Raw genomic sequence first — 27,585 nt, 5'->3', positions numbered from 1 at the left:
TCAATATCATGTCAGTACTGTACGGCATGGAGCGCAGCCCCATGCCAATAGGCAGTTAAATCCTTGGCTCCAATGAATTTTAGGCTGTCTACAAAAGATACAAAATGCTACAGAAATCTGCATTAACTACAGACCAAACCAAAAATATCGCACTAGACGGGGACCTAGGAAGGGAAGCTAGCATCAATAGATGCAGAGAGAACTTAGCCATTAATATACCCAAAAAGAAGGGATTTCCAACAGTAAATAGACTCAATCCTGCAAGCAAAAAATAAGCTGTAGTTATATGTTCATGGTGAGCGCATAACTACATCAAGCAATAAAAGCAATAATTGAAAGGAACTTTTACTCATTTATGCAATACAAGATCGTAACTAGAGTCAATGATGAAGTAACTCTTTTTCTTGTGAGAGATTATTTCTTCCGTATTTTATTTTAAAATACTTGGTAAAAATATATGTGTAATAATTGATGGACCGGATTGTAATTTCGCTTTCTGTTTAATAAAAGCAAGCCAAATTCAACAAATTTAAGTTTCTTGGTCTCTAAGGGTCTCTAGTGCTTGTGGGCACTTGTTTGCGAGATCTAATAGTCACCTTGGTGTATTTCGGGGATTTCGAAGTTTTCGGTGACACCAAGAAAATTCAAAAAATCGACCACCTTGCGATCAAGTTATCATTTTATGTGAATTTTTCCATAATTTTTGGAAACGAAAAATCCTACGCGCAAGTACACAGAGACGAAAGTATGAAGCCACGTTTTATTGAAATCGAAATTTCGAGCGCAAATTTATGTGTTTCCAAAGTCGTCACTAACCACATAGTTCTCTGCACGAAACTGACCATTTCGTTTTCAGAATATAATTTCCAGCAAAATATTCCACGATATTTAGAAGTTAAGGATTCTGTGAATATCTACACTTTGAGGCGAACGCGCTGGATCAAATTTCACCGAATTGATTTTCTGTTGCGAAACCACGGCATCCTGAAGTTGACCATGCGCACGCAATTGTAGGAGACTACGGCTGAAACTCGACTATCTTCACAGATTTTCGCACATTTTTCGTAGAAGGGACCTTTTGCAAAACGTCGCGAAGGGGTTCTAGTCCGAGGGTCGTCACACAATTGTTGCAGCCCAAACCCCAAGGATCATCTGAAACGCTAGCCATCAACGGGTTGGATAGTAAAAAGGGCTCGCACGACTCTTTCTCTCTATCTCTCCCCCTTCCCACTCCCCAGCCATCCTCTCGCTGCACCTGAACCATACCAGCCACCACGAGTCATCTCCCTCACTAGCAAACACTTTGGAGATCAACCTTGGAACCAATCTCTCTCTCCCCCTTGTCCCTCTTTTGGTTTCCATCCTTGGTCAAGCTCCCTCATAAGTGAAGTTCCTGACCGGCTAGCTTCTCCGGCAACCTCCCTACATCTCCAACGACCCCTTCAACCACGAACGCTACCCTATTTACTGTTCTCCCTTTTGCTACGACTGAAACAAGGAGATTGGTTGAGATCACCCTCCAATCGCCGAATCTCAAACTCCAACCGCCATCAAACTCGCATGCGCCTTCCTCGCCGTCCAGAGGTCAATTCAGAGCCTTCTCCACACAAGCTCACTAGTCACAGCAAGGAGATTGAGGTAACGCGCCCGAAGCAATGTTAATTTCGTTATTTTTTGCATTAGTTTGGTTCATTATCGTTGTAGAATACATTCAGGAGCCCGATTCACATCGAATCTGGTCGAAACGCCCAGCCTAGCTCGTTGCTGGCCGTGGGGAGCTTTTGGGCCTTGTTGGCCACATTCTCGATAGTTGTATAAAAACTGAAGATAATGCGTATGTTGCCCGGTACAAAAATTCAGAGCGAAACGACTATTTTCAAGACTCTCGAGGTTGATTCGGGCGAGCCGCTTGTTGTAGCTAGTTGGGAAAGTGTTCATACTGTCTTGTAGTGTCCCACAAGTACATTAGTTGCGTCAATTATGCCTAAGGGGTTTGAAATGCACTTGTGTTGTCCCGTTGCCAAAATTGGCGAATTTCAAGACTTCGGTGGCTTTTCTGTTGAAACAATCGTACAACGACACTCTGAGCACAAGGAGGACCAATATCTTGCTGTCCCGGCTCACCAAAAAGGTGAGCGATGGACTACAAGGGCTGATTGAAAGGTAAATGCCTCCCTAATGCCGAAAACGATGAAATTATAGGGGATTTGGGGTTGATTTGGGTGCATTGCTGATTACAGTTACACAAGAAGGTTATCTTGAAACCCCGACATGGTTAGAGGGTGTGCTCAAAGTGCCACGGGGCTGAGAGTGGATTTCGTACGCATTTGGACACCAAAGTGGTGCCGAAATACCGATTTCTGGATGTTATCACTGAACCTATTAGCGTAGAACCCCTAGCCACGTTTATTTCTATTTGCTGGCCGAGACTTCATTAGTGTTGTGTTACATGGAAATTCAGCCCCTTGGGGCTGAATGTAAGTGAATTGCTGTCCAAGAACTGTAAATAGCAATTTCAGAGGTTTTCGGAGCTTTTCGAAGCAAAATTCTGCCGCCCCAAGGCACAATGGGTGCTCTCGAACTCCAGGACTCGTTAGAGGACCTCCGAATAGTCCTTGCTCGTCATAACTGTAAAGGGACGATTAGTGTGGTACCGCTGGTTTCCACGCCAAAAATGGCGAAAAACTGAACATGTTTCGACGTAGTTTGATGCCGAAAGGACTTGTGGTCGTGCACTTGACGTGCAGCTGTCCCAAGACCCAAACGGGTAGCATAGGGGCTGTTTGGATAGTGGGGACCTAGTCAGTCGTCCAGATAGTGGTTACAGTGCTCAGGAATAGTTTCGGTGGTCGTGCTACTTTCGCGATGCCCCGATCACGCCATGTTGGTCATACCTTCCTCCATGCACCTATTGTTGGTTAGGTCCAGATAATTTGTAGTGGCTACACACTATCGAACTGTAGATGGGTGCTCCGATTCAAAAGTCAGTATAGTGCATTGCCGGTTTCCTTCCTTGCTTTTCTTTCGCTATTAAACTTGCTAGCTAACTTTTCTAAACTTTCCTCATGTTTATTATATTGTCAAACATACTTATTACATTATCACTCTACATCTTAGCTGTCATATATGTAGTTGATTACTTGTTGACACCATACTTGCTAGTAGATATATATCACACTGAGGGTAGACCATGATTTTACCTGGCACCTGACTTACGTTGAGCATAGAACCCATAGGGTCTTGATTTCTCCTTGTGAGGCAGCGAACAGTTGCTGCGGCTTTACCTGCTATTATTTGGTTGAGCATTTGCATGATGATCGCCACCGCTCTCTGCGCTTTCACATACAACAGCGGTCTAATCAACTGCGGCGGTGTTCTTTTCCAAAAAATAATTGGAAGCCAACCCATGAGCCCTCTAGTTGTACCTGGTGTTACGGGTTATATGCCAGCCCTAGCTAAGCGCTTTATTGTAGCATGAGCTTGAGGTCTATTGACCAACAATGGCACAAATTTAGTTTATTGTTGGACTTTAGTCTAGTTGGCACATGATATATTTGGGATATCTCGGAGTATCTATTGTATTTAAGTTGTCATGATTCGGAGTAGTTCTATTCGTCACCTTGTTATACACAATTTTAATATCCCATACGATATTGGCTATCATGACAAGATTTTCTTACCGTAGTTCAGTACTCCCTTATCATGCTTTTCATATTGCTTGCCTTTTAACTATTATCTTTCGGCTTTATAGATACCTTTTTCTTATTGACCAGTAGGTGTGGCTTGCCATCGGCCGGTGCATTGCACCCACTGGAAAATAATTTTATTTGTTTCTCACCCTATTATTTTTTATGTCGGAATGCTAAGTGAGTGCATGTAGCTAGAGCAGCCTACGACCCAGTTTGACCTTGTATTGACATTGCTCTACTTCTTAGAGTTGGCCTTTGTGATGAGTATATAGATGTTGTTTTTATTTTTTTTTTTTTGTCTTTAGTAGAAATATTGGTTTTTATATCAAATTGCAAATGATGGTGTGGTTATTAAAAAATAAAATTCTTTGTGGATGTAATGTTGCTTCTCAAACATTTTGCTCGAAAATGGAGGTTTCAAATGTTTTCTTGTACAGAATGAGTGTTAAAAATGGAGGTTTTGGTTGATGTTTGCTCGTAGGAAATAAGGCGAAATATATTCTATTTATTATCTTCTTGTTGCGAATGTTTGTTTGATTGAATGCTATCCTTATTGTGGATAGGCTCTTATATGGTTGATTGTTTTGTATTCCGACGCCGTGCATGTACAGAGGAGACTGTCCATGTGTATAGTGAATCCTTTATACAAATGGTGGATCCTGATTTTCAAAAAACAATATAGAGCCCATTTAGAGAAAACCTCTTTCCAAATAGGCCCGGGGCATGACAATAAGTTACTTTACCATGAGGCCATTAGCAAAGGTACCTAAACTTAAAAAATTTTGAATTTCCCTATCAGACCCATTTCAAATTTTGATTTCAGTATTTATCCATTACTCCAAACAGCTACTAAATAAGAATGGCAATTTTTCCCATGGAACCGGGTCCCCGCGGGAATCCACCTCGAATGGGATGGGGATGGGGAGTACTTTGCCCCCGCGAGAACAGGGACGGGAGAAATTTCCCCCCTTGAGGAGGTGAGGTGAGTATGGGAATACTACTCCTCACACCACAAAATCTTCGATTCCCATGAAATAATATGATATATCATTATATAGTTTTTAATTTATGTATAAATATAGAATGCTGACTTTGATGCCTTACACCTTTAATATTTCTTAATTTAATCAAATATCTTTAACATACTTAAATTTTTATACAGTATATTAGTTAAATAATATTTGGTTGCTATATAATTTTAGTAATTTGATGTGTCATACTTAATAATTTGACAATGAATAAAAAATAAACTTAATAACTGGATGAAATTTAAACTAATTTGAATTAAAATTAAATTAAACTAAATTCTATATAAAAGAAATCAATTTAGCATATTTTCCAGTGGGGTCCTCGTGAAGACGAGGAATAGAACCGGGGGGCGGGGGGGTACTAACCCAGCATTGGCGGGGATGGAGTATGAGCTGGGCCCCTGAAAACCCACAAACACGAGGACATAGAAGGGCCCCTACCCCCGCCGTGTTGCCATTTCTACAACTACATATATTACTTACTACACCCGCACTAATTTTATACAATTTAAATCATTTGATAGGACTTTTCCCTTGTTGTTATGATTGATTAGCATGCAAGACACCCTAGACAAGTGATGCATGACAACTTATTTAACCAAAAAAAAAGGAAGCAAAGAAAAGTTGCTTCCAAGTTTTTTTTTCTTTGTTCTTTTGGCCAAACAAACAACTTGGATGTAAGTATTGCAAGCAATTCATCATCCCTTCCTATACTATTTTCATGTAAAAATTCTGTTTAAAAAGGAAGAAAACAGAACAATAATGCCAAATGATATTGCAATCTTTATTTCACATGTTTAAAATGCAATGATGCCAAATGATATTGTAATCTTTAGTTCACATGTTTAAAATGCCCCGGTTTTGGGCTCATGACAAGTAACTGCAGATTCTTATACTTCTAGGTAAGTTTCGCTAATCAATGAGTAATTATTTCTCAATGAGTTAAAAATGTATAGAGAAGAAAAGAGCTCATAATCATCACAATCATGTTTGATTAAAGACACTGGCAAGACCATATAGAAATCTAAGATATTCTACACTATTTCTCACTAATTCATTGTAAGAAATCCTACATAACTTTTTTTTAAGGAATCTCACTTCACATGAGACAACAAAATCCGATAACAAATCCTTTGATTTGACACAGTGTAAAATGTTCAATACATACTTGCATTATGCTCAGCATTAGGAAAACATTATTTCATGTAGGAACTTAATACCTCTACAAGAAGAAAAAGAGAAGATCTAATTATTAATAGCAACAATTAAAGTGGTTAACCCAAGATTTAAAGTGCCGTGGCACGGGGGCGTGCCGTTACGTCCTTGGCACGGTACGGCACGGGCATGCTTGCGTGCCGACACATGGCACGCTTGCGTGCCGACAGATACACATGACCGTTAACCGTTCAAGTTGGGGTTTTTGGGCCACTAGGCTTGTAGAATTTTTTTAATTCTAAGAATAGGCATCCGACATTTTTATTTGTAAGACTAGGCCTAAGCGGTGAATGATTTGCCACATTTCAAATGTGGTAAATCATTCACTGCTTTCTAAAAGCGGTTTACCAAATTTATAAATTTTCTATCTCCATCTTCAAAAAATGTACAATATTAGACCCTAAAAATAATTCCAATGCTTTGAAGAAAGCGGTGAATGATTTACCCCATTTAAAACGCGGTGCTTCATTCACTGCATAAGTCTAATTTTGTAAATAAATTTTTTGAAAGACTATTTTTATAATTTAATATTTTTTTAAGTCTATTAATAAAATAAAAAATCGTTCAAGTCACCAAGAAATACTAGTATAATCGATAAAATGCCTAACATACCGGGATTCATGGATGAAAAATGTATGTTTTGACGGTAGGAGTCGTTCAGTCAAACTGTTGCGTCTTGTCAGACTATTACTTTCCGTAGACATAGCAAAATCCATGTCTTGTAAGTCTTGCTTGACAGAGGATAACTACAGAAAGACGACAATAAAAGAGGAAATGCAATAGTTAAAGAAACTGCCAACAACAATCAGAAGAAAATTAATTAACTACTTCATCAAATAAAGACATGATCGGACACAAACAAGAGAAACAAAAAAGTATATTAATTTTCTTGCCAATCAAGAAATATACAAACCAAGCAACCTATACCAAAAAATTTTGAGAAGTATTTTAGAACGAATTTTTTGTATAACTAACCTTATCAATTTTTATAATCATAAAAATAATTTTCTTAAAAAAATAATTATAAAAATAGACCTTTAAATGCGGTGAATGATTCACCGCATTCATAACTTCTGTTTAGAAGTAGAAAAACAGTAAAAGCGGTGAACCATTCACCGCTTTTACCATCGTAGAATTATAAAAAGAAGTGATCAAAAGAAAGAAAGCGGTGAATGGTTCACCGCTTTTAAAAGCGGTAAACCATTCATCGCTTTTATAGGACTATATCTACAAATAAAAATTTAACAGGTTTATTTTTAAAATAAAATTTTAGAAGAGGACTATTGCACTAAAACCCCTTTTAGAACAGCACCTCATATACAATATGCAGTCCAATCTATAATTTTCTCCAAACATACCTGTTACTTCTATGGAAGCAAAATGACAGATATATAACAAGTTCATCATAAACTAATGACATAACTTTCGATTGTAGAGAAACAGTCACATGGATGATTACAGCCTTTACAAGTCCTTGGCATGAATCACAAGCATATCCTCCTTGGAGGTGAAAAAGTTATAGTTTGGGCTGCATCACTCAGATGATGCATAAAATCAATCAATATTTGGAGCCACAACAGCTTCACTTCTTATCAGGTTCAACTTGCTTCACTAAGTCACATTCTTGCTTAAGCATAAAGCATCAGGATCATCCATTTTGTCCATACAACAATCTAAGCATGGATTAAGCAGATACTGAAAAATTTAAAAATTATTCGGAAAAATGCACCTGCATGACACTCGTGGGACCATATGATTAAATGTTAGTGGCATCAACTTCTAATTAAAAAAAAAAAAAAAGCAAAACTGGACAACATCAAGCAAGTCAATCATCTTATACACGTGCAGCATTATTTGCAAACATTAAACTGTTTGTCCATCAGAATTATTGAAGGTATCCTTCTAAGAAATTTAGCTCAACGAAACCTCAACACCTGACATAGTAGAAACTTAACAAGCTGCTTATTTTAAAACTGGTTAAAACAAATAATTCTTATGCAATAATGATAAGTTTCTACAAGAAGATTTAGATGCGCAATTGCACCTTTTTATGTAGTTGCATTCCACAAACTAGAAATGTAGCATTGATAGATCTTTTCAAGTAAAATGTTATTTTCTTCCTCTACATTCCTGTTGTGTGCATATAGAGTACCCAGGTAATCCATGGAAAGCATGGTCAAGATCCCTTAGTTATAACATTGATGCAGAAGACATTTTTTGACATCGTCCTCGCACTCTTAAAACGTATGTAAATACTTCTAACATAACTCTTTTGAATATCCAGTGCAACATTAAATTATGAGACAAACTAGTATATTTTGTTCTTTTGTTCCTTTCCCACCATCAGCAACAAGCCAAATGCCAAACCATCTCCGAGCCATCTATAGTCAAGCATACCAACCCACATTTAAATTTTATGCACAGAATATAAATGCCTCCTTGCCGTCGTAGGGAGGGATTTTAGTTCTTTATGCTCTCCCAACTGAGTTTGGCAGGGTATAGTGCAAATTAGTTGGGAAAAGAGCCTAGAGATGGGACAATTCTATAGTACCACACGGAATTGCTATCCCTGAGGGATACCATGATATTGAAATACTTTTCTTATCCAATTCCAAGTGAGATAGCTGATATCTTTTTTAGTTGTGACAGCTACAACTAGCACCACTCTATTCTCCAACCAAACTCAACCATACAGCAAAAAATCTAAATTCGAAACAAACATCATTATTCATTAGATACCCAAGTGAAAAAGTATCAAAATAGGGGCTATAACTTGACTATTGAAAATAAATTTAGTCAACGGTAAAATCACTCTACTGCAAAAGAACTGAAAATATGAATGTAGTGTTGGTCATATTAGATGCTTACCAGGAAGAAGTATGTAAGCAGAGAAAGTCCAGAAGAAAGCTCAGGCCATTCAGATTTTGAGGTAATTTTGTACAAACCAATGAAGTCAACAATTACTTGGATTGTGCTTGGAAACTTCACTGGCAGTTGGTAAATGTAAAGTAGAAGAATACTGATGAATGCATATATTTGGAGTGGCCTCCACCACCTTCAATATCATTACATTAAAGGTTAGTATAAACCATTCAAAGATCACAATATCCGTATTCAGTTTAAATAAATTCATAGCATTATGAAACTTTTACCGGAAAAGGCCCAGAAAATTGCTTGTCAGGGACCAATCAACAAGCCCAACACAGCTAAATACAAAGAATGGCAGTGAAATCCAAGATGGATAGCTAATGCCCGCAACCAATTGAATAGCAGGCAGCAACAAGCAGCATGCAAATCTCAGGTGGTAACCTTCATTCAGCAACAGGAAATGTTCAACATCATCAATTTTATTCCAACTAAATGAAAAATATTCTTAAAAGATGTCAAGACTGGAGGATGGCACACAGCATAGAAGTTATAGATGCAGTGCTGCTAAGAAAAGTAGCAACCTTGTGAAAGAAATATTATTAACTGGGAAAGTTATTATCCATCAAGGTTTCAAGTACCGGCAGTGCCAACCCGTGCCAGGGCGGCACGTACCGTGCCACCAAGAAGGGGGCACGGTACAGGGGGGGTCTCGGACCCCCGCTGTGAGCCGCGGCACGCATGGGCGTGCCGCGCAAGACAAAGCGGCACGGCAACGCGTGCCGCTGCACTGTGTCATGTCGCTAGTGTTTTTTTTTTCTCTTGGCTTTTTGGCTTTTTCTTTTGGTTTTTTCTTCTTTTTTTTTTCTTCTCTAGGATACAGAGCGCACCATATAAGATCTGTTATATTTTTTTCTTCTCTGGGAAAGTTATTTTCTTTCATTTTATCTGTTATAATTTTTTTAATTCTAAAAAAAATAAAAACAAAAGAATTTTCAAATGTTATAGCAGGTATAGTTGTACTTTTCAAATAAAAACAAAAAAAAAAAACAAAAGAATTTTAAGTTCTATTCTACATCAGGTATAGTTGTACTTTATATACAAAATGCTTACATACATGTTAATTGATGAGTATAGTAAGCTATACATAGCAAATATTCATAATTATTTGTTTAAATCTTTCAAAATAACATTATAAGATCTTATTGGAACCAAAAAAACTTAAAAAGTCCGTGCCAAAGCGTGCCAGTAGGAGGTCATACGTATCCATCGGCACGCACGCGTACCACGTGTCGGCACTGAAGCGTGCCCGTGCCATACCATACTAGGGAAAGAGCGGCACGCCCTCGTGCCATGGCACTTTAAACCTTGTCAAGGATTAAAGTGTCGTGGCACAGGGTCGTGCCGGAAACTTGCCGGCACGATACGGCACAGTGCGCGCCGGGCCGTGCCGATGCATGCCGGTCAAAAAAATATGTGTGCCGACACGTAATGGCATGAATATTTATTTTCTTTAGCAACAAAATATGTCAATTATTTATTATGTATTTTTATCAAATCTTTTGAACTTTGTTGAGAAAATTACCTACTAATTTCAAGAATAGAAGGTTTTAATTTGTGCCATCGGCACGGGGGCTGTATCGTGCCAATATCCTGCTAGCACGATACGGCACGGTGGATAGGGCCCGTGGCGATGGGCAGTTTAAACCTTGCCTGGCATAATGTCACATAAGAAGAATAATAGTTCATCATAAGCATAGTTTCTCTTTACAGGTTTTGTTTTGTTAAATATCACGCGAGTTACTGTGCTAAAATGTCCGTAATGGGCCCAAATGTGCATATGCAATGACATCGCACCCACACATGGAACAGGCAACCTTAAAATGCAGCTGTACATTACTAAAGTCTTATAAGAAGCCTAACTATGCGTACTTATAGTTTATTTTAGTCGGAAAAAACATAAATTTCAAGAAATGAGTCATAAAAATGTTCATTAAGTTGTTTCATAAGCTCATAATAAGAACATTTATAAGCCACAGCTCGTACAATTTATTGCAGCTGCATTGCATTCCTAGCTTATTTGTGTAGATAGCAATATGGCATAACTCCACTTACTTTGCCCATACAATATTTTATATATCAAATGTCTAATTTACTTAGGTATTAACAACACCAATTAAAAATATATTTTTTTTAAATTAGTTGACTAAATCAGCTACTATAATACCTATGAAGCTAGTATGTATCAAAAGAACAAGGAAACTTAAGTTTATTTTTGAAAATCCTTTTATCTTTTTGTCATTGAATTCTGCAGCTGACTTCGGAAATGTTGTAGTTTAACACTGAAATGGGGCTAACTGCACCACTACTCTCTGAACTTCAAGTTGGACATTCAACCCTCTAAAATTTTGTAAGCATTTTACTATGTTCCTTGTCCTCATCTACTGTTAAAGGAAAATTTGTTACAACACACCGGTGCATCTGAACGTATATGCATCACAGATCCGTATTGACGCCCATTTCATTCGCTAACACTCACTAAGTTGCAGCCTTTTTCTAAGTTTTCTTGACTAAGTCGTTGGATGGTTAGATTAAAGTATGAAAAAGATGAAGGGCCAATGGATTTGTGGTGCACACATGTCCACATGCACCAGGTGCAGGAAATAATTTTTTCTCCAAGGCAAGTGCTAAACTGAAGTAATTACAAAAGTTTACAGCACCAAAAGTCTATCTTAAAAGTGTGGAGACCAAGTGAAACTTATGTTCAAGGATCAATAGCGCAACTTACCCAATTTAAAAGCAATGAGCATAAACAATAGCATAGGATCTAACTAACTAGAAAAGAAGATACATTTCTTCAAACACCTGAATACTTCAACAGTGTTTTAATATAGGTCTTCATAACGGAAATGACAATGCTACCAATGAATCTATTGTTATGAAAGAGAAAATTACGCATACAGCATGATGCAATAGTTTTTACATTCCAAAATTCTGTACTTCGGAAAATGCTCATCAGAGCAGTCGATAAAGGATTGAGGACCTGTTTGGTCCCAATTTTGCAGCAGGCAAGTTCCTCGCTAACTTTTTCCATCATAGTGTGTAACACACTAGACCTTTGCAAACTGCGAGTTTCGAGTGATTGGATGTGTTTCGAGCTTTTCCACACTTGGTGGAGGGTCGTAGAATGTTTGCCGACCTAAAAAGTTCGAAAACCTGAGTTCTGGACGAGTCCTGAGAGTTTTTACTCTCGGGGACCGCCGGCGAGGCAACCGGTCCCTGGCAGGAGAGACCGGTCCCCGAGCGCGTCTACGCACTGAGAGACCGGTCCCGCGCGGGGAGAGACCGGTTCCCGAACGATGGTTTCTCGGATTCGACACGAGAGACCGGTCCCTTGCAGGGAGAGACCGGTCCCTCTGGGCGAAAATTGCCCAGACCGGGCTGATGCAATGTTGGATTTTTGAGGGACCTAGCTGGATTTTGTTGCAATAGATGGTCTATATGACCCATCCACTCTCTCTTCTCCTCATTTCCCTTCCCTCAACTCTCTCTACACCCTTGATAGAGAATAAGAAGAAGAAGGAGAAGGAGAAGAAGGAAGGAAGAAGAAGATTGAGAGCAACTAGTAGACTTGGAGCATCTTCCTCACCCTCTCTTCTTCCTTGGTGCTTGGAGCTTGGACTTGGAGCTTGCAAGAGAGAAGATCTTCACCCTTGGAGCTTGGATTGGAGTTCTCTTGAGGTTGGTTGTTTGTTTCTTCCCTCTAGACCTAGCTTTGATAGATTTTGGGGGATGAAACCCTAGAATGGAAAATCTAGGGTTTATTTGGGGCTTTTTGATTGGAGGCTTTTTGAGCTAATCTGATGAGATTAGAACCGTGGTTTAGGTTGCTTTGGAAGGATTCTAGCTCTCTTTAGGAGCTTGAGGGAGATTTTATACACATTAGGTGAGTTTTAGCCCTTTTGCCTTGTTGGTTAATGCTTGATCTTATAGTTAATCGTAATGCCCGTGTATCTCTTTGCTCAATACTTTTAGGGCATTTTGAGACTCGTGGACAACTTCGTTCGGCGAAATGAGGCACTACGCGACGGTTCGGTGGGTTTGACCTAGCTACACAATGAAAAAATCTCATTTGTGATGTTTTGAGTATCGTTAAATGAAAAAGCATGTATAATCATGTTAGATATATTTATTATGAATTTTAGAATGCTTAACATGCATATGTTATGTATAGTAAATTTTTGGACCTCTATGTGGCAGAGTGCATGCATGTGAGATATAGCATTCTAGTTGAGAATTGGAACCATGATTCCTATTATGAAAATGAACATTGCCTTCATGCATTTACCCTTTTTGCCCAATTGTGACATTAGAGACTTTGGAAGCCTAGAGAGGCTTAGGGACTTAGACTATTTGAGATTTTGAGCCAATGTCATAAAGAGGCATTGGGCTCCAACCTTAGTGAACATTGGTATTAAGGTCTTAAATGAGAACATAGAACATGATTTGGGCTTGATTAGTTGTGGTGCTTAAGTATCATAAAGAAGCACTAAGCAAGTGAGTGTTGGGGTGTCACATTATGACATAGAGCTAGACCGTTGGGTTACTAGTAGTTATTGCCATATTTGAGACATGAGAGCTGGACACTTGAGCCTTTGACTATGCTTGCTTGCCATTTGTGCTCATTCGCACATGCTTGTGAGGGTCGCTCCCTACAAGCCGGCACTCCGGAGTTAGCCTACGCGACTTATGTTCGCTCATGCGGTATTGAGAAGCCTACGGGGTCGAGTGGGACAGACACATTCCAAGAGTGGGGATGTTGGGCTACCACAGGCACTTAGGCGGCACAAGCCGGACTACCCTTGGTAGGTCCTTAATTGGAAATGGAAATCGACACAGTATTGAGTGCGTTATAATCACTACTAGATAGCGAGTAGTAGTTGGATTACTTAGATTTGCTTCTAGCATAGTGTTGGACACTTGAGTGTAAATACATACATGTAGCATGCTAGGAGATATTGTTTATTGCATTCCTGTAATCATTGGTTACCATAGTAAAGCATGATCTTCATAGTTTCATAAAACAAATCTTGATTTTTTCTTGTGGTCATGTAGGGACATACGTGTTCATTATGAAATAAGGTTCATCTTAATTGAGACAATGTAGTATCTTAGTATTTTAATTGTGCTTTCTTAAATGCAGTTTATTCATTATTATTGCCCTCTTTTGACTTACCCTTTCTTTGGGGCCTAGTGGTGCATTGAGCTGAGGTCAGTAATTGCCCACTGGGAACTATAAATTATAGTTCTCACGCCCTCTGTTTTATGTTTTCTTTCAGAGCCTTCCACGCCGGGAAAGACTAGGGACCGTGAGAAGGGCGTTGTTTCGAGCTAGCTCTTCAGCGAGTGACGAGTTCTAGGTGGTCTACCTCTCGGTGTATTTTTATTTTGGAGAGGTTGAGAGCTGTACCAGTGTATTAGAGACCACCCTTTTGTGTACCTTTTGGACCGATATTGTATAACTTTGTGTTTCACTTTTATTGCTTCAGTATTGTCTTTTTACCTTATTGTAGATGATAGAATCATACTGCTCTGATATCATTAGTTGTAGTTCTTTCCTTTGCTATATTCCTTGCTTTTACTTCCGCTTCTATTCTAGACGCCTTATATGTGTAGACATATGGCGGATCTGGGCGCGCTATCGGGAGGGCCTCCGCCAGTCCCGGGGCGTGACATAGTGCTATCCTGTGAAGTGTCGATTTAATGCTGTGTCGAATAATACGATTTTGGATTTATTGTGCAAAGTCCCTAGACTCGATGACGTTCATACAAAATCATCCAAAAACCACCCNGAAGTGTCGATTTAATGCTGTGTCGAATAATACGATTTTGGATTTATTGTGCAAAGTCCCTAGACTCGATGACGTTCATACAAAATCATCCAAAAACCCCCCCCCCCCCTTCACACAGACGTCGGAGGAAAAGTTGGGCCAACCATGCTCTAAGTTGGATCAATAATTTTAGCAAATATCAAATATGACATAGCATATTTTAGAATGACGATAATTAAAGTTAGTCATAGGAAATTTCCAGCAATTGAAACAAAAGCAGTGCCTGGTATAAATCTGCAGAGAACAAAAGTGGACATCTAGAATCCCAACTAGTAGATCCAAAACTGAAAACCAGCTTCCTAAGAGACTCATAAGACCAAGCTACAAAATAAGCCACAACTACCAAACCAGCGCATGTTGAAGATAAATGTTAAAAACACCGTTCTCTGGCAGCTTAAGTTATTGGAAATAAACGGTTGGTTCATTTTAATTTAACCTGGTATCAGAGTAGAATATTTTGAGTTCAAATCTTGCCAGGTCCCTAGTCTCATTTAATTTCCTCCCATTTAATTCAAGTCTACGTCTTGGGCCTATCAAAAGTTCTCAAACCCAGACGTGAGGAGTGTGTTGAAGATAAAATATAAGAAAGCCTGTCAAGGAGTTTGGTTCAACCCTAAGCCAAGAAAGAAGGCAATCTTTTGATAAACACTTAAAGTTGAATTTAAAAAAAGCTTCGAATTTAAGAGATTTTGTAAGTTTTTTCAGGTGAAATTGATAGCTCTAGATTTCCAAACACTTAATCTGAAGAAGGTTTTTATGTAGCTGATGAAATCAATGAAGAAGATTATTTAGCATATAAAAAGGTTCCGTAGTAATTTCCAGATAATACTTAAAAAAAAACAGTTTAGCTTGCTTGATGAAATTCTTATTCCAGCAGGTATAAAGAAATTAAATCTAAAACAGTTGCGCTGATTTAGAATGAATTTGGAGAAATCAATCCGATCAGACCAAATTAGTTACAATATTTAACAGAGAGATTTTTACGTAAAATCTAATATGTAAAATATGAATTACATAGATTTTGGCAAACCAACAAGATTCAGGCATATAAACTAGTGAAGACATCTCTAGTTGAGGTGAGTTAGCGATTCCAAAAGTGGTAAAACTTCTTACCAGTACTAATTTTATAATTGGGAAAACTTCAGAAACCCCCCCGTGGTTTCGCAGTTTCTCACTTTAGTACCCTGAGGTTTAAAATGTATCAATTTGCCCCCTTCTGGTTTCGTTTTTCTCTTTTTATTATCAATTTCATTATTTTTTTTTCTTAAATCAGTGACAAAGTTAAAATTAAAGGGTATCAAAGTGAATATTCGATAAATCTAGATGAGTATCTGAAGTTTTTTGTATATAATTTAATGAAATATTAACCAAAAAGCTACCGAAAAGATAAAAACGAAACCACAAGGGAGCAAATTGATACACTTTAAACCACAGGGTACTAAAATGAGAAAGTAAGAAACCACAGGGGGGTTTTTTGAAGTTTTCCCTTTATAATTTTGAGTTTGATCTATAATCTTGTTCCCTGCTATTGGTTATCTTATTTTGGGTATATTCTTTGATTCATGGTGAGTGTAAGCATGCTTAGGTTGATATATTATAATCCTTCTCGTTATGTCTGTATTGATATTAATTGCTGTTGGTTTTGAAATTACGAATGCTAGTGGTTAGTAATGAACAGTTACGTACTTGCTTTTGTTGTTAAAGTATTCTAACTTGTGGCTCCCTATGGTATGCATAGTATATGTCACTTGTTAAACATTATCAGTTAGTGAGATTATGGAGCCTTGATCATATGTAAAGGCCATAGCTTACAAATATATACTATTTTACCACCGCCGTGATCAAGGTTCGCAACCTTGCGGTTGGTGCCCTCCGGAGAGGACATGTATGGCCAGGTCTAATGAGGCAGACCGGTGGGAAAGAAAGCTTGGCTGGGGGACTTTTTTACAAAATAACCATCTAAAATTTTATAATTTGCGAAATAACCCTATCAAATTTGTATTTGGCAATTAACTCTCGAACACGGTGAATCATTCACCGCATTCTAAAAGTCTCTAAGATCTTTTAAAGGCGGTGAATCATTCACCGTCTTCTTCATAATTTTTAAAAGACGGTGAATCATTCACCGTCTTCTTCATAATTTTTTGGGAAAGAGAAAAAAAATGAGATTGTTAAAATTGTACGTATATTATACGGGAAATAAAAAAAGTGAGGTTGTTAGGATTGTGTGTGGAATATTAGAATTTTTGTTTGATTGTTAGAATTGTATGGATAGATTATTAAAAAAAATTTGATTGTTAGGATTATATTGATATATTATTAGGATTTTCAAATTGTTAAGATTATATGTGATATTTGATTATTACAAAATTACAATTGTAGGGATAGATTATTAGGATCTTTTTGATTGTTAGTATTGTATGGATAGATTATTAGAATTTTCAGGTTAAGATTATATGTGATTTGTTGAAATATTTATGTGGTTGTTAGGATTATAAAAAAAAAACAATAAACAAGTAAAAGGCGGTGAATGATTCACCGCTTTTTTGAGAAATTAGGAAAGCGATGAATCATTCACCGTCTTTATGAAGGCGGTGAACCATTCACCGTCTTTAAGAGATTAGTTTTTTAAATATAATTTTAGTAAGGTTATTTCACAAATAATAAAATTTCAAAAGGTTATTTTATAAAAAAGTCCTGGCTGGGCCTAATGAGGCAAGCCGGTGAGATTTTGTTGATAATAAAATTATTGTTGGACAATTTGACACTTGATGCATGATAATTTTATGTTCCCATAAGTTGAACTTTACATTTAGTTGTTACAGTTTTCATTATGACTTTATTCTTGAAGCCTTATTCGGATATTTGTATATAGAGGCTTGATAGTTTTAGTTGCTATTTCAATACTTATCATTCTTCGTTTATTACCAGTTGTTTACTATTTGTACCTCTGACCGGACCTAATAGGTACTTCTCGCTTCTCTCGGCCTGCTATACCCACTGAAAAACTTTTGTTACTTTCTCACTCCATATTGTTGAAATATATTCAGATCCAGTCGTAGCCAAAGATGGGCAGTGAGCTACCACATGGCGAGGTTTCAGAGAGTTATAGATGAGATAGAAACAGCTCACATTTTTGGGTTAGTCATCTTTTGGAAGTGATATATGTATAAAGCATGTATTGTAATTAATAAAAGGGTTTGATAGAACTTGTGAAACTACATAAACTTAAGAGTGTAAAATTATGTCTAGCTTTAAATGCCCACTTTGTTATTATTTAAATATAACATGTTGTTAATTATGCAAATCGTGAACAGGTTGTATTGTTTGACGCGTTGCACGTACAAGAAAGACTCTGTCCATGGACCAAATCTGTTGCGCGTCTGATTGGTTTCTGCGTTGGAGCATGGCACATTAATCATACTCTTCAAATACTCTACAACAAACCTATAAATTAAATTTCTCAAGTATTCTAATCTAGCATCACCAGTTGTATATGTGAATTGTGGTCCTGTTGACACTAGTGTAAATAATGCAGCATTACTGAAACATTAGGCAGAGACATCGCAAAAGAATAAGAAGGAATTCAAGTTCAAAGATTACAAACCTATATGATGAACTGCTAATGAGAAGCTAAGCCAACAAGAATCTTGATAGAGTTTATCTTCCATGTTGTTGATTAAAGCAACAAGAGCAGCAGATAGTTGTATGATTAGAAAGTAAATTACAGATGTTGATCCCCACGGCTGGTCTCTGCAAAAAAAGTACACTTCTTTTAGTGGATATATTACACAAAGAAAAACTACAAAAATGTGTTGAATTTGAGAATTTGTGACCCAATAGATAAAAAAAAAAACTGTAGATACTGCACAATGTGTATCTAAATATTTGTATAATCATCTTTGGGTCCATGCTTTAATGGTGAAATTCACTGGACAAGAACTCGTATGTCCTGGTATCACACGATTTGCCACAAATTTTATTGCTCTAAACAGTATCCGTCAAAATAAAAATGGATTAAAGTCCATGTTTGCATCAGACGAATGGCAAACATCTCGTTATATCTCCACGGCTGATGAAAAATCAATGGAGCAAATAATTCTATCCGCCAAGTTTTGGGATTACGTGAAAGAGATTGTTGATATTGTGGAACCGTTATACATGGTCCTCCGTTTAGTGGATCAAGAAAAAATATCTCAAATAGGACATGTCTATTATAAACTGAGAATGGCTAAAAATAATATATAAAAAAAAATAATCCGTTGCGGCGTCAATCTTATCTAAAAATTATTGCCAGACGTTGGAATGTCCAAATGAGTCGGGATTTACACCTAGCAGGTAAGTTATAAATTATAACAAAACTATTTATTACCGATTGTTCATTTGTATTCTTACATTATTAATGGAGTGATTTCTTTCTTAATGATAAGTTATTATCTTAATCCGTCGTACAACCATCATTATAATCTTGAATTTGATGATGAACTGTTGAAGGCATTACGAAACATCATCAATAGATTGGAGAGGGATCCAACACATACTACTCTTGCCATAAATGAGGTATAATGGCTTTTTCAATGTATTATTAATTTGCTAGATGTTAATATGCTAATTGCTGATTATTATACTATTATAATAAAGGAAAAAACATTTCGTGAATCTTCTGGAGCTTTTGGCGAATTGGGGTGCAATTAACAAGAGACACTATACCGATCCCAGTGAGTAACTCCATAATTTAGACATTTTACACTTGACGATAAATCTAATTTGATATATTTTTAACTTTTAATTGTATAGATGAGTGGTGGCCACAATATGGTGGATCAACAAAGCATTTAAAAAAGACTGTTGTGCGTGTCTTATCCCAAACAACGTCTATGATCCATTGAATGTAAGATTTATCAATGATGAATCAGACCCCGTACTTGATTGACTACAAGATAGAGTCAATCAAAAGGACCCATAACTCGATGAGCCTGGAGATCCACCACGACCATTCAGAATAATCATTGAGGGAGTAGGAATTAGTGATGTTGAAAGATGGGCTGACGAGAATATAAGAAAGTCTCAAGGTAATGTGCAAAAACAAACAGCTTTGGACGAAGAATCTCAAAATCCTACACATGACTCTGATGCAGAATTTGAACGTCTAATGCAAAGACCTGGACATGGTCACCCACATCATACTCAGAGTCAATCTGGAAAGAAGAAAACGTCTTATAATGCAAAGAGGCCTTCAACGACAGTTCGAAGTGGTAAGAGTAAAAAAAGTATGACCTCGACAGATCCAATAGATGATCCCACAAGATGATGATAGTGATACATCAACACGAGCAGATTCTGGATTACCACGGTCTAAAGATGAATGTAGTGATGATAATGATACCACTAATAGCGGTAAGGATGGTGGCGATTTCATTCCACCAACACAACAGGAAAGTGGAGGTGGTCTTATATTTACTAAAGAGCAAAATTTCACGCATGCCACTCAAGATGCTGATCATGGGTCTCGACCATGTCAAACATTTGGAGTGGTATATGACCGTAGAAAAGATAAGATCCTCACAACAAGATTATGGGGAGATGAGAGAAGGTTTGGAGGCAGTATCAACTTAGACATCCACGAAGGGATGATACTTTACACACACAGTTTGATAGTACTTCGGTGTCATAATATCCCTCATATCAACATGGCCTTTATGGAGGGATATTTGATTATGACGCATCAATTCATGGCACTCAGAGTGAATCCCAATCCATCCTGCATCAACTGGAGCAACAACAATCTAGTTACCAAGGATTTAAGTGCCGTGGCACGGGATCGTGCCGGAAACTTGCCGGCACGGTACATGCTGAGTCGTGCCGATACGTGTCGGTCAAAAAAATTCTTGTGTGCCCACACATAATAGCATGAAATATTTATTTTCTTTAGCAACAAAATATTCTAACTATTTATTATGTCTTTTTATCACATCTTTTGAACTTTATTGAGAAAATTACTTACTAATTTAAAGAATAGAGGGTTTTGAGCTATGCCACCGGTACGGGGTCTGTATCGTGTCGTTATCTTGTTGGCACAGCACGGCACGGTGGATACGCCCCGTGCCGACGGGCACTTAGAACCTTGCTGGTTATTATCCATCTATACTTTCACATAGTGAAAGCTCATATGGCAAATCTACGTCCACTAATACGCATGCATATCCATATTATGATTCTTCTATTCCGTACAATCCTTATCCTTATGATGTTTCAATCTATATGCCACAGATGATTGTTGTCCATTACACCACGATCTAGTTGTATGTAGATTATCTCCGACAATACAATGAGCTATATCGGGAATATATGAATTTCTTACAATACCAGCAATATTTATATCAACATTGTCAAATAAATCCTGTATATGCAGATGACACTATGTCATATGATCTACTGCGATGATCTATGTGGAATTAAGTAGTCATCTCTATGTAAATATGTAAATTTAAATAATTATTGTACTTGTAAATTTTATTATTGTATTTTAATTTCTATTCCATATTAAGTATAGTTATACTTTATATACAAAAAACTTACATGCATGTTAATTTACGAGTATAGAAAGCTATACATAGCAAATATTCATAATTATTTGTCTAAATCTTTCAAAATTACATTCTAAGAGCTTATTGGAACCAAAAAACTAAAATAAGTCCATACCAAAGCGTGCCAGTAGGAGGTCATACGTATCCATCAGCACGCAATCGTACCACGTGTTGACACGCAAGAGTGCCTGTGCCGTACTGTGCCAAGAAAAGAGCGGCACGCCCCCGTGCCACGGCACTTTAAACCCTTGCTTTTAAATAAGGGTTTGAAGTGCTGTGGCACGGGGGCGTGCCGGAAACTTGCCGGCACGGTACGGCACGGTGTGTGCCAAGCCGCGCCGATGCGTGCCGGTCAAAAAAATTCTTGTGTGTCGACACATAATAGCATGAAATATTTATTTTCTTTAGCAACAAAATATTCTAACTACTTATTATGTCTTTTTATCACATCTTTTGAACTTTATTGAGGAAATTACTTAGTATTTAAAGAATATAGGGTTTTGAGCTGTGCCATCGACACGGGGTCTGTATCGTGCCGATATTTTGTTGGCACGGTACAGCACGGTATATACGGCTCTTGCCGACGGGCACTTAAAACCTTGCTTTTAAGTTGAAAGTTGAAAATAGTTTCGTTCTTTTTAGTTTGAGAATACTTATACATGTGATTTCTTTGCTTTTTTATAGTTATTTTATTTTTGTATGGCTATTTTGAAATTTTTTAATGTAAAATATTCATTTAAACTAGGCTTATTAAGAGTGTTTAATTTTTATTAGATGTGCACATCACCTTTTTGAGGCACACACCTCGCGATGCACCTCGCACCTAGACTCCAGAAGGCCTTTGAACCTTTTTGCACCTCACGCTTTTTCAAACACTAGGAGTAAAATAGGAAGAACCTAATATTTGAAACTCCTTTCTTATAGTAGTACAGATAAAATAAAGTTGTCTAGGGCTTGTGACTTTAAATACAACTATAAGTGAATGATTCTCTTCCCATAAAATATAAAACTAGAACAGAGTGAGTCCGGTAAATTCTAAAAATAATGAATCAATATGGCATTTCTAATGAGGTGAACATTCATCGTAGCTAACTATATGTAACATAATCTTTTAGGGCGAGGTTATCAACATGTAAATCAATGGCAAGATACAGATAGGATCTTAGCAAGCAACACGAAGTTCATCTTGCCAGTCATGTGTTGAATTAGTAATATGACATGTAGTGACAACATAACCACCTACATATGACTCACCACTAAATAATCAAACTTTCCAATATATCTATAGAATAGCAATTCTACTCAATGTGAATTGCGCCCATCCTTGCTCACATTTAGGATCACTCTTTATGATATTTTATATTTCATTTGGTATGTTTTCTGATTTCTACATTAATCAATTGTCAAGAAAAAGACTGCTTCTCTATTGTTAATGGGAACAATAAAAACCAACAACGGGAGTATAGATATGTCCATCCCTAAACACTTAGAAATTTCTGATGGTCACTTGAAACACGAGCTTAAATAACTACAGAATAGATACATTGCATTAAGGTGCCTTGCTAAGAAGAACAAATATTCACCCACACCAGAACAACAGCAATGTTGGACGTTTGGCAACACCATCAACTAGTGACGGCATTGTGCAAGAAGCAATCACTTTGCACAATGGATATTAATAGGATTGAAGAAGGCTTCTACATTGTAGGTCAATCAATAAACAACATTAGAAATGCCATACAAGAGCCCTGATATCTCAAACAACAAAATAGCAAGGTATCGGGTGACAAAGATATTTCCTTCAGCTAAATCTCAAAAAAGGTTATAGTATCAACAATCGATCGAGATTAGCAAGACAAGAGTGGCATTGTTTATCAATGCCAACTAGTTAGGTCGGAGCATTAACGAAAAGCAGCATAAAATATCATCACATATTAATATAACAAAATTTATCATTACTATTAGATTGTCATCAATCACCTTCTTCCTTCCTCGCTCTCACTCAACTTCCGCCCAGGATTTATTGGATGGCTTACCAATTCATTCATGCATTTATCATTGGCTTAGCCTCCCTTTTATTGTTCCATCTTCTATCATGAGATTGTTTTGATGTAATAAGGCAATTTATAAAGTATATTCCTAAGGCAGGAGCATTTGCTTCTTCAGATGCAGGCACTTAAGCAGCTTCGATTTACCAATTGTCGAGTTTAAATCTACTTTCATATGTACTAATACTCTTATTGACCTGGAAGTTTCAATTAAAAAATTGCAAATTAGTCTGACCTCGTCAATTCTAGCACAGTAAAGGTGATGATCAAAGATGGCAAAGTTTCGGTACTTGGACCAACATTTTTGAAAAAAAGCCTCGTTTCATATGTTACAAATGTGCATTTAGTCCCCCTTAGAACACTCATATTAGATAATCCTTCCTAGTATGTTAAAAGTAGCTTCAATTATCCTTCACCAGTTCAAAACTTCCATAATGTGCCATGAAATTTTCATCATGTTAATATGCTCTAGATTCTCGAATCCACAAAGACGAGCAAAACCAATGAACTTTTGACCTAAGTAGATTTTCTTGACAGATATACACTCCTGCATGAGTAAGTTCTGCGACGAGGCAGTCAATATAAATGGTCTATTGTAACACATTGAAGTAGCCTATAGCATTATAGGACCAAGAAAGGGTAAAGTTTGGAGGCCAAAAAAGAAAAACCAGTAAATCACATTATCTATTGTACCTGATGAAACCAACGAGGTTTGCCCACCAGGCATGAGCCACACTCCAGTCCTTTCCCTCAATACACCAAAAGATATTAAATAAGATTTGAGCTAATATGGCAAGAATAGAATAGATGATTGTACACCATGATATTATGAATAGCCTCCAAGAATAGAATCCTGTCAATCAACAAAATCATGATAATACATTAACTATTGGAACAAAAGTACAATACAGAAATTTGTGAATATCTTTGTGATCGAGGATTTAAGTGCTCATTGGCACGAGCCCTGCCTACCATGCTGCATTGTGCCGACTAGGTATCGGAATGAAAATGTCCTTCATGCCGATGGCACAACTCAAAACGGGCTCTTTTTTTTCTTTGGACAGTAGCAAGTAATTGCATTAATGGAGTACAAAACATTTGACTAACAATATATTGAGAGCAATTGGAATACAATAGAGTCAAAGATATAATTTTTTTATGCCAAGTGTGTCCGCAAATAGATACTGTGTCAGCTACACAAACCGGCACAGCACAGCACTGATGTACTGTGCTAGCAAGTACTCAACATAACCCCGTGCCTTTGCAGTTAAACTTTGCTTGTGATATTGCTAGTGATTTTTTTTTTTTCCATCCTGCTAACCCAAATAAAAGCAGCAAGAGGATTTGAGGCCCTTAAGAATTGTAAATAAGCTTTCTCATATATGTTGGTACATAGCTCCGTCTTACTTTGTTTAAAGAAATGTAGTTGAAACAGCTAGTTCAAAACTCCTATGGAGGATTTCGTACAAATGTAGAACACATTTGTGAAAAGAACCATGAAATGAACATAATTAGCATAAAGAAAGAGATGATACAAATGGTTAAACCCTTGTTAACTCTGACAGGGCATAATAGCAGTAATTATTATTGAAATTTGTTGTAACAAAATCCAATCGGTCAGCAGTTTTCTTTGCTCACTCAAAATGTCAACTTCTGAAGTAGCATTGATGCAGGACAAATTAGAAAAGCCCTAATCTATTTTGCAAGCGATGAACCCAAACTTTAAAGAAAACTAAATTTTAAATGTTTTGAATGATTTTCATATTTTTCAAAATTATCTTTTTTTCAGAAATTAAGAAGAAATATTAGAAAATAACCAATAAATGGGCAAAATTTCAGAAAATTTGCAAAAATTTTCAAAAAAATTAGAGAAGAAAATTTAGAAGAATGATAAGACAGAAAAAAAGATAAGAATGAAAGGTGAGAAAGAAAAGAAAAGATAGAACCATTTAGGAAGAAGAATTTCGTTGGCGCACACAACAAGAGGAAGAAAAAGAAGATAACATAACCATAGTCAAATTACGAAACACCAAATTTTATTTCATCATAACTCATCTCTCCATAAGTTGCAAGTCGTAAGCTATATTGATAGCCGCCCAAACATTACCCTAGTGTAAATCAAATCCTAAGATTTAGGTTTACCTTCCATCATTTTTAATATATATCACCACTACCCTAATGTGATAAATACTAGCCCATGCATTCTGCAAGTATAAAACTTGTACTATATAAATATTAGACCCTGCTACAGCTAGGAATGAGATAAAACTACAATAAACTACTTGCCGTTTCATGTTCCATATAATTTCACTCCTAAGGGCTTGATTGGTTCCTTGGAAAATAGTAGAAAACTATTTTCGCAGAAAAATTTTTCTGTGGAAAAGATATTTTCTAGTTTCTATTGTTTGGTTCATTAGGAAAAATATATATATATATATATATAGTTTTTCATATATACATGTTTGGATGTTAAGAAAAAAAATGAAAAATACTTTTTCATTTCTATTTCACTTGTTTTTTTTTTTTTTTTTCTTTCTTTTTTTCTTTTTTCTTTTTTCTTTTAGTAGTAATAATATTAGGAGTGGGAAAACCACGCTTTTCCTTCTCCCTTCTTCGTAGGTAGCGGGTACCGGCAACGTCGCGGGAGAAGGTGAGAGAGGGCTTGGTGGAGAGGAGGCGGAGGAGGTAAAGGAGAAGAGGAGAGGGAGAGGAGGAGGAGGAGGAGCCCTCGAGCAGCAGCAGCGGAAGCGAGGAGAGGAAGAGGCAGCAGCAGCGGCAGCAGCAGCAGCAGCAGCAGCCGAAGCAGAGCAGCTTAGTCCACGAGGGAGCTAGCGGTCTGGGATAAGAGGGCGTAGCGGGGGTAGATGCTGTTGCACACAATCGAGTGGAGGGTTAAGGCGGAGGAGGAGGAAGAGAAGGCGGGCAAACTAAGAAAACGAAGCAAGATAATGAATACATACAACAACGAAAACTACGACTTTACCATCGAGTTGCTACACGAGTGGAACCCCGTTGTATCCTAAACCTTCTCCTACCGGCAGAGGACCTCGCCCATATACGTTACGAGAGAAAAAGAAATAAAAAAGGCATTTTTGCATGTCTTTAACGAACTTCGGAACTTGATTTAGCTTGACTACTGGTAAAACTAAACTGATGGGTTTGAAAATTTTAAAACTAAAATGATAGATGACAAAGTCAAATAAACTAAACTAAGTCAGTTGCCCCATGAAATTAAAATTTTAAACTTACGCAAAACTAACCATATAAAGTACATTAAAAACGTTAATATTTGATGAATTTCACTCATTAATTGAAATTAAAACTTCAGTTTCATAGCAAGTGGCTGTGTTTAGACTGACAAACTTTCCAACCTATCATTATACTTTTAACTTTCCAACCCGTCGGTTTAGTTTTACTATGTATCAAGTCCAAAACATATAAAAATGGAATAACAATGATAGTGACCCCAAGGCTTTAACTTAAACACCAAAGTGAGATCTTCTAATTCCATTTTAATTTTTTTTACGATAAAAAACCGGAGCAAAACGCGGAAACGGTAAAAAAAAAAAAGTAAAAAAATGTATTTTAAAGATATATTTTATCATATTTTCTCTACCACCTAACGAATGTTTAGGAACCTAAAATAAATTGTCGTTTTTTTTCTCGATGAAAAAACAAACGAAAATTTTAAAAAAATTTGTTCAATAGCAGGCAATGAACCGGTATCACGTAACGTTCGATTAGTTGTTACTATTGTTTTCTTTTCAGAATACAGCTATATAGTTAATATATCTTATTTACAATTTTTTCAATTTGTTTTTACTATTACTAGGGTTTGTCGTGAACTCGAAATGAAATCATCCAAATTAAAACCCATTTTCGTATGTTCGGAATGGTCTGATATCTTTACGCATTTAGTTGTCCTTTATAATACTAAATCGATGAAATAGAAAGAAACAAAAAATAAAGTAATTATAACAAACTTTTAATAGATAAAAACAGTTTTGTCATTATATAGTAAGACGGTTAATTGTTTTAAAAGGAAATCTAATTTTTGTAAGAGGTTTAATTGCCTTTCCAATCAATCAAAAATTACAAGGTTATTGACAACAAAGGTTTACGGAACATCAGGTCCATAAAGTAGAATTAAAACTATGGGTAAAAGAGAAAAACGTCACGCTTTTACCCCCTAGCCCAAGAGCTAAACACGACGCCCTCGCCGCTAAACTGTAAAGAAGATAGGGTCTTCCAACCTTGACTGC

The 27,585-nt window shown here is 36.9% G+C and overlaps 1 protein-coding gene across 7 annotated transcripts in view; it reads right to left on the bottom strand.

Moving 5' to 3' along the window:
- LOC109719476 (piezo-type mechanosensitive ion channel homolog) overlaps positions 1-27,585 on the bottom strand; it is an 85,431-nt gene that overhangs the window by 27,584 nt on the left and 30,262 nt on the right. For 6 of the 7 annotated variants that reach the window (XM_020246195.1, XM_020246189.1, XM_020246192.1 and 3 more), the window contains 5 exons: positions 24,017-24,176; positions 18,296-18,441; positions 9,085-9,241; positions 8,801-8,987; positions 6,545-6,678 (listed from right to left, as the gene is read on the bottom strand). In XM_020246195.1, the coding sequence (XP_020101784.1) occupies positions 6,545-6,678; positions 8,801-8,987; positions 9,085-9,241; positions 18,296-18,441; positions 24,017-24,176 (784 nt within the window). Of the gene's footprint in view, positions 1-6,544; positions 6,679-8,800; positions 8,988-9,084; positions 9,242-18,295; positions 18,442-24,016; positions 24,177-27,585 lie in introns of those variants that run through there. The other variant, XM_020246196.1, reaches the window with a different exon arrangement.

The sequence above is a fragment of the Ananas comosus genome, linkage group 13, assembly GCF_001540865.1.
Source record: "Ananas comosus cultivar F153 linkage group 13, ASM154086v1, whole genome shotgun sequence".
Taxonomy (NCBI): domain Eukaryota; kingdom Viridiplantae; phylum Streptophyta; class Magnoliopsida; order Poales; family Bromeliaceae; genus Ananas; species Ananas comosus.
The sequence above is the reverse complement of the archived record's forward strand: the minus strand, read 5'-3'. Positions and strand labels throughout refer to the sequence as shown.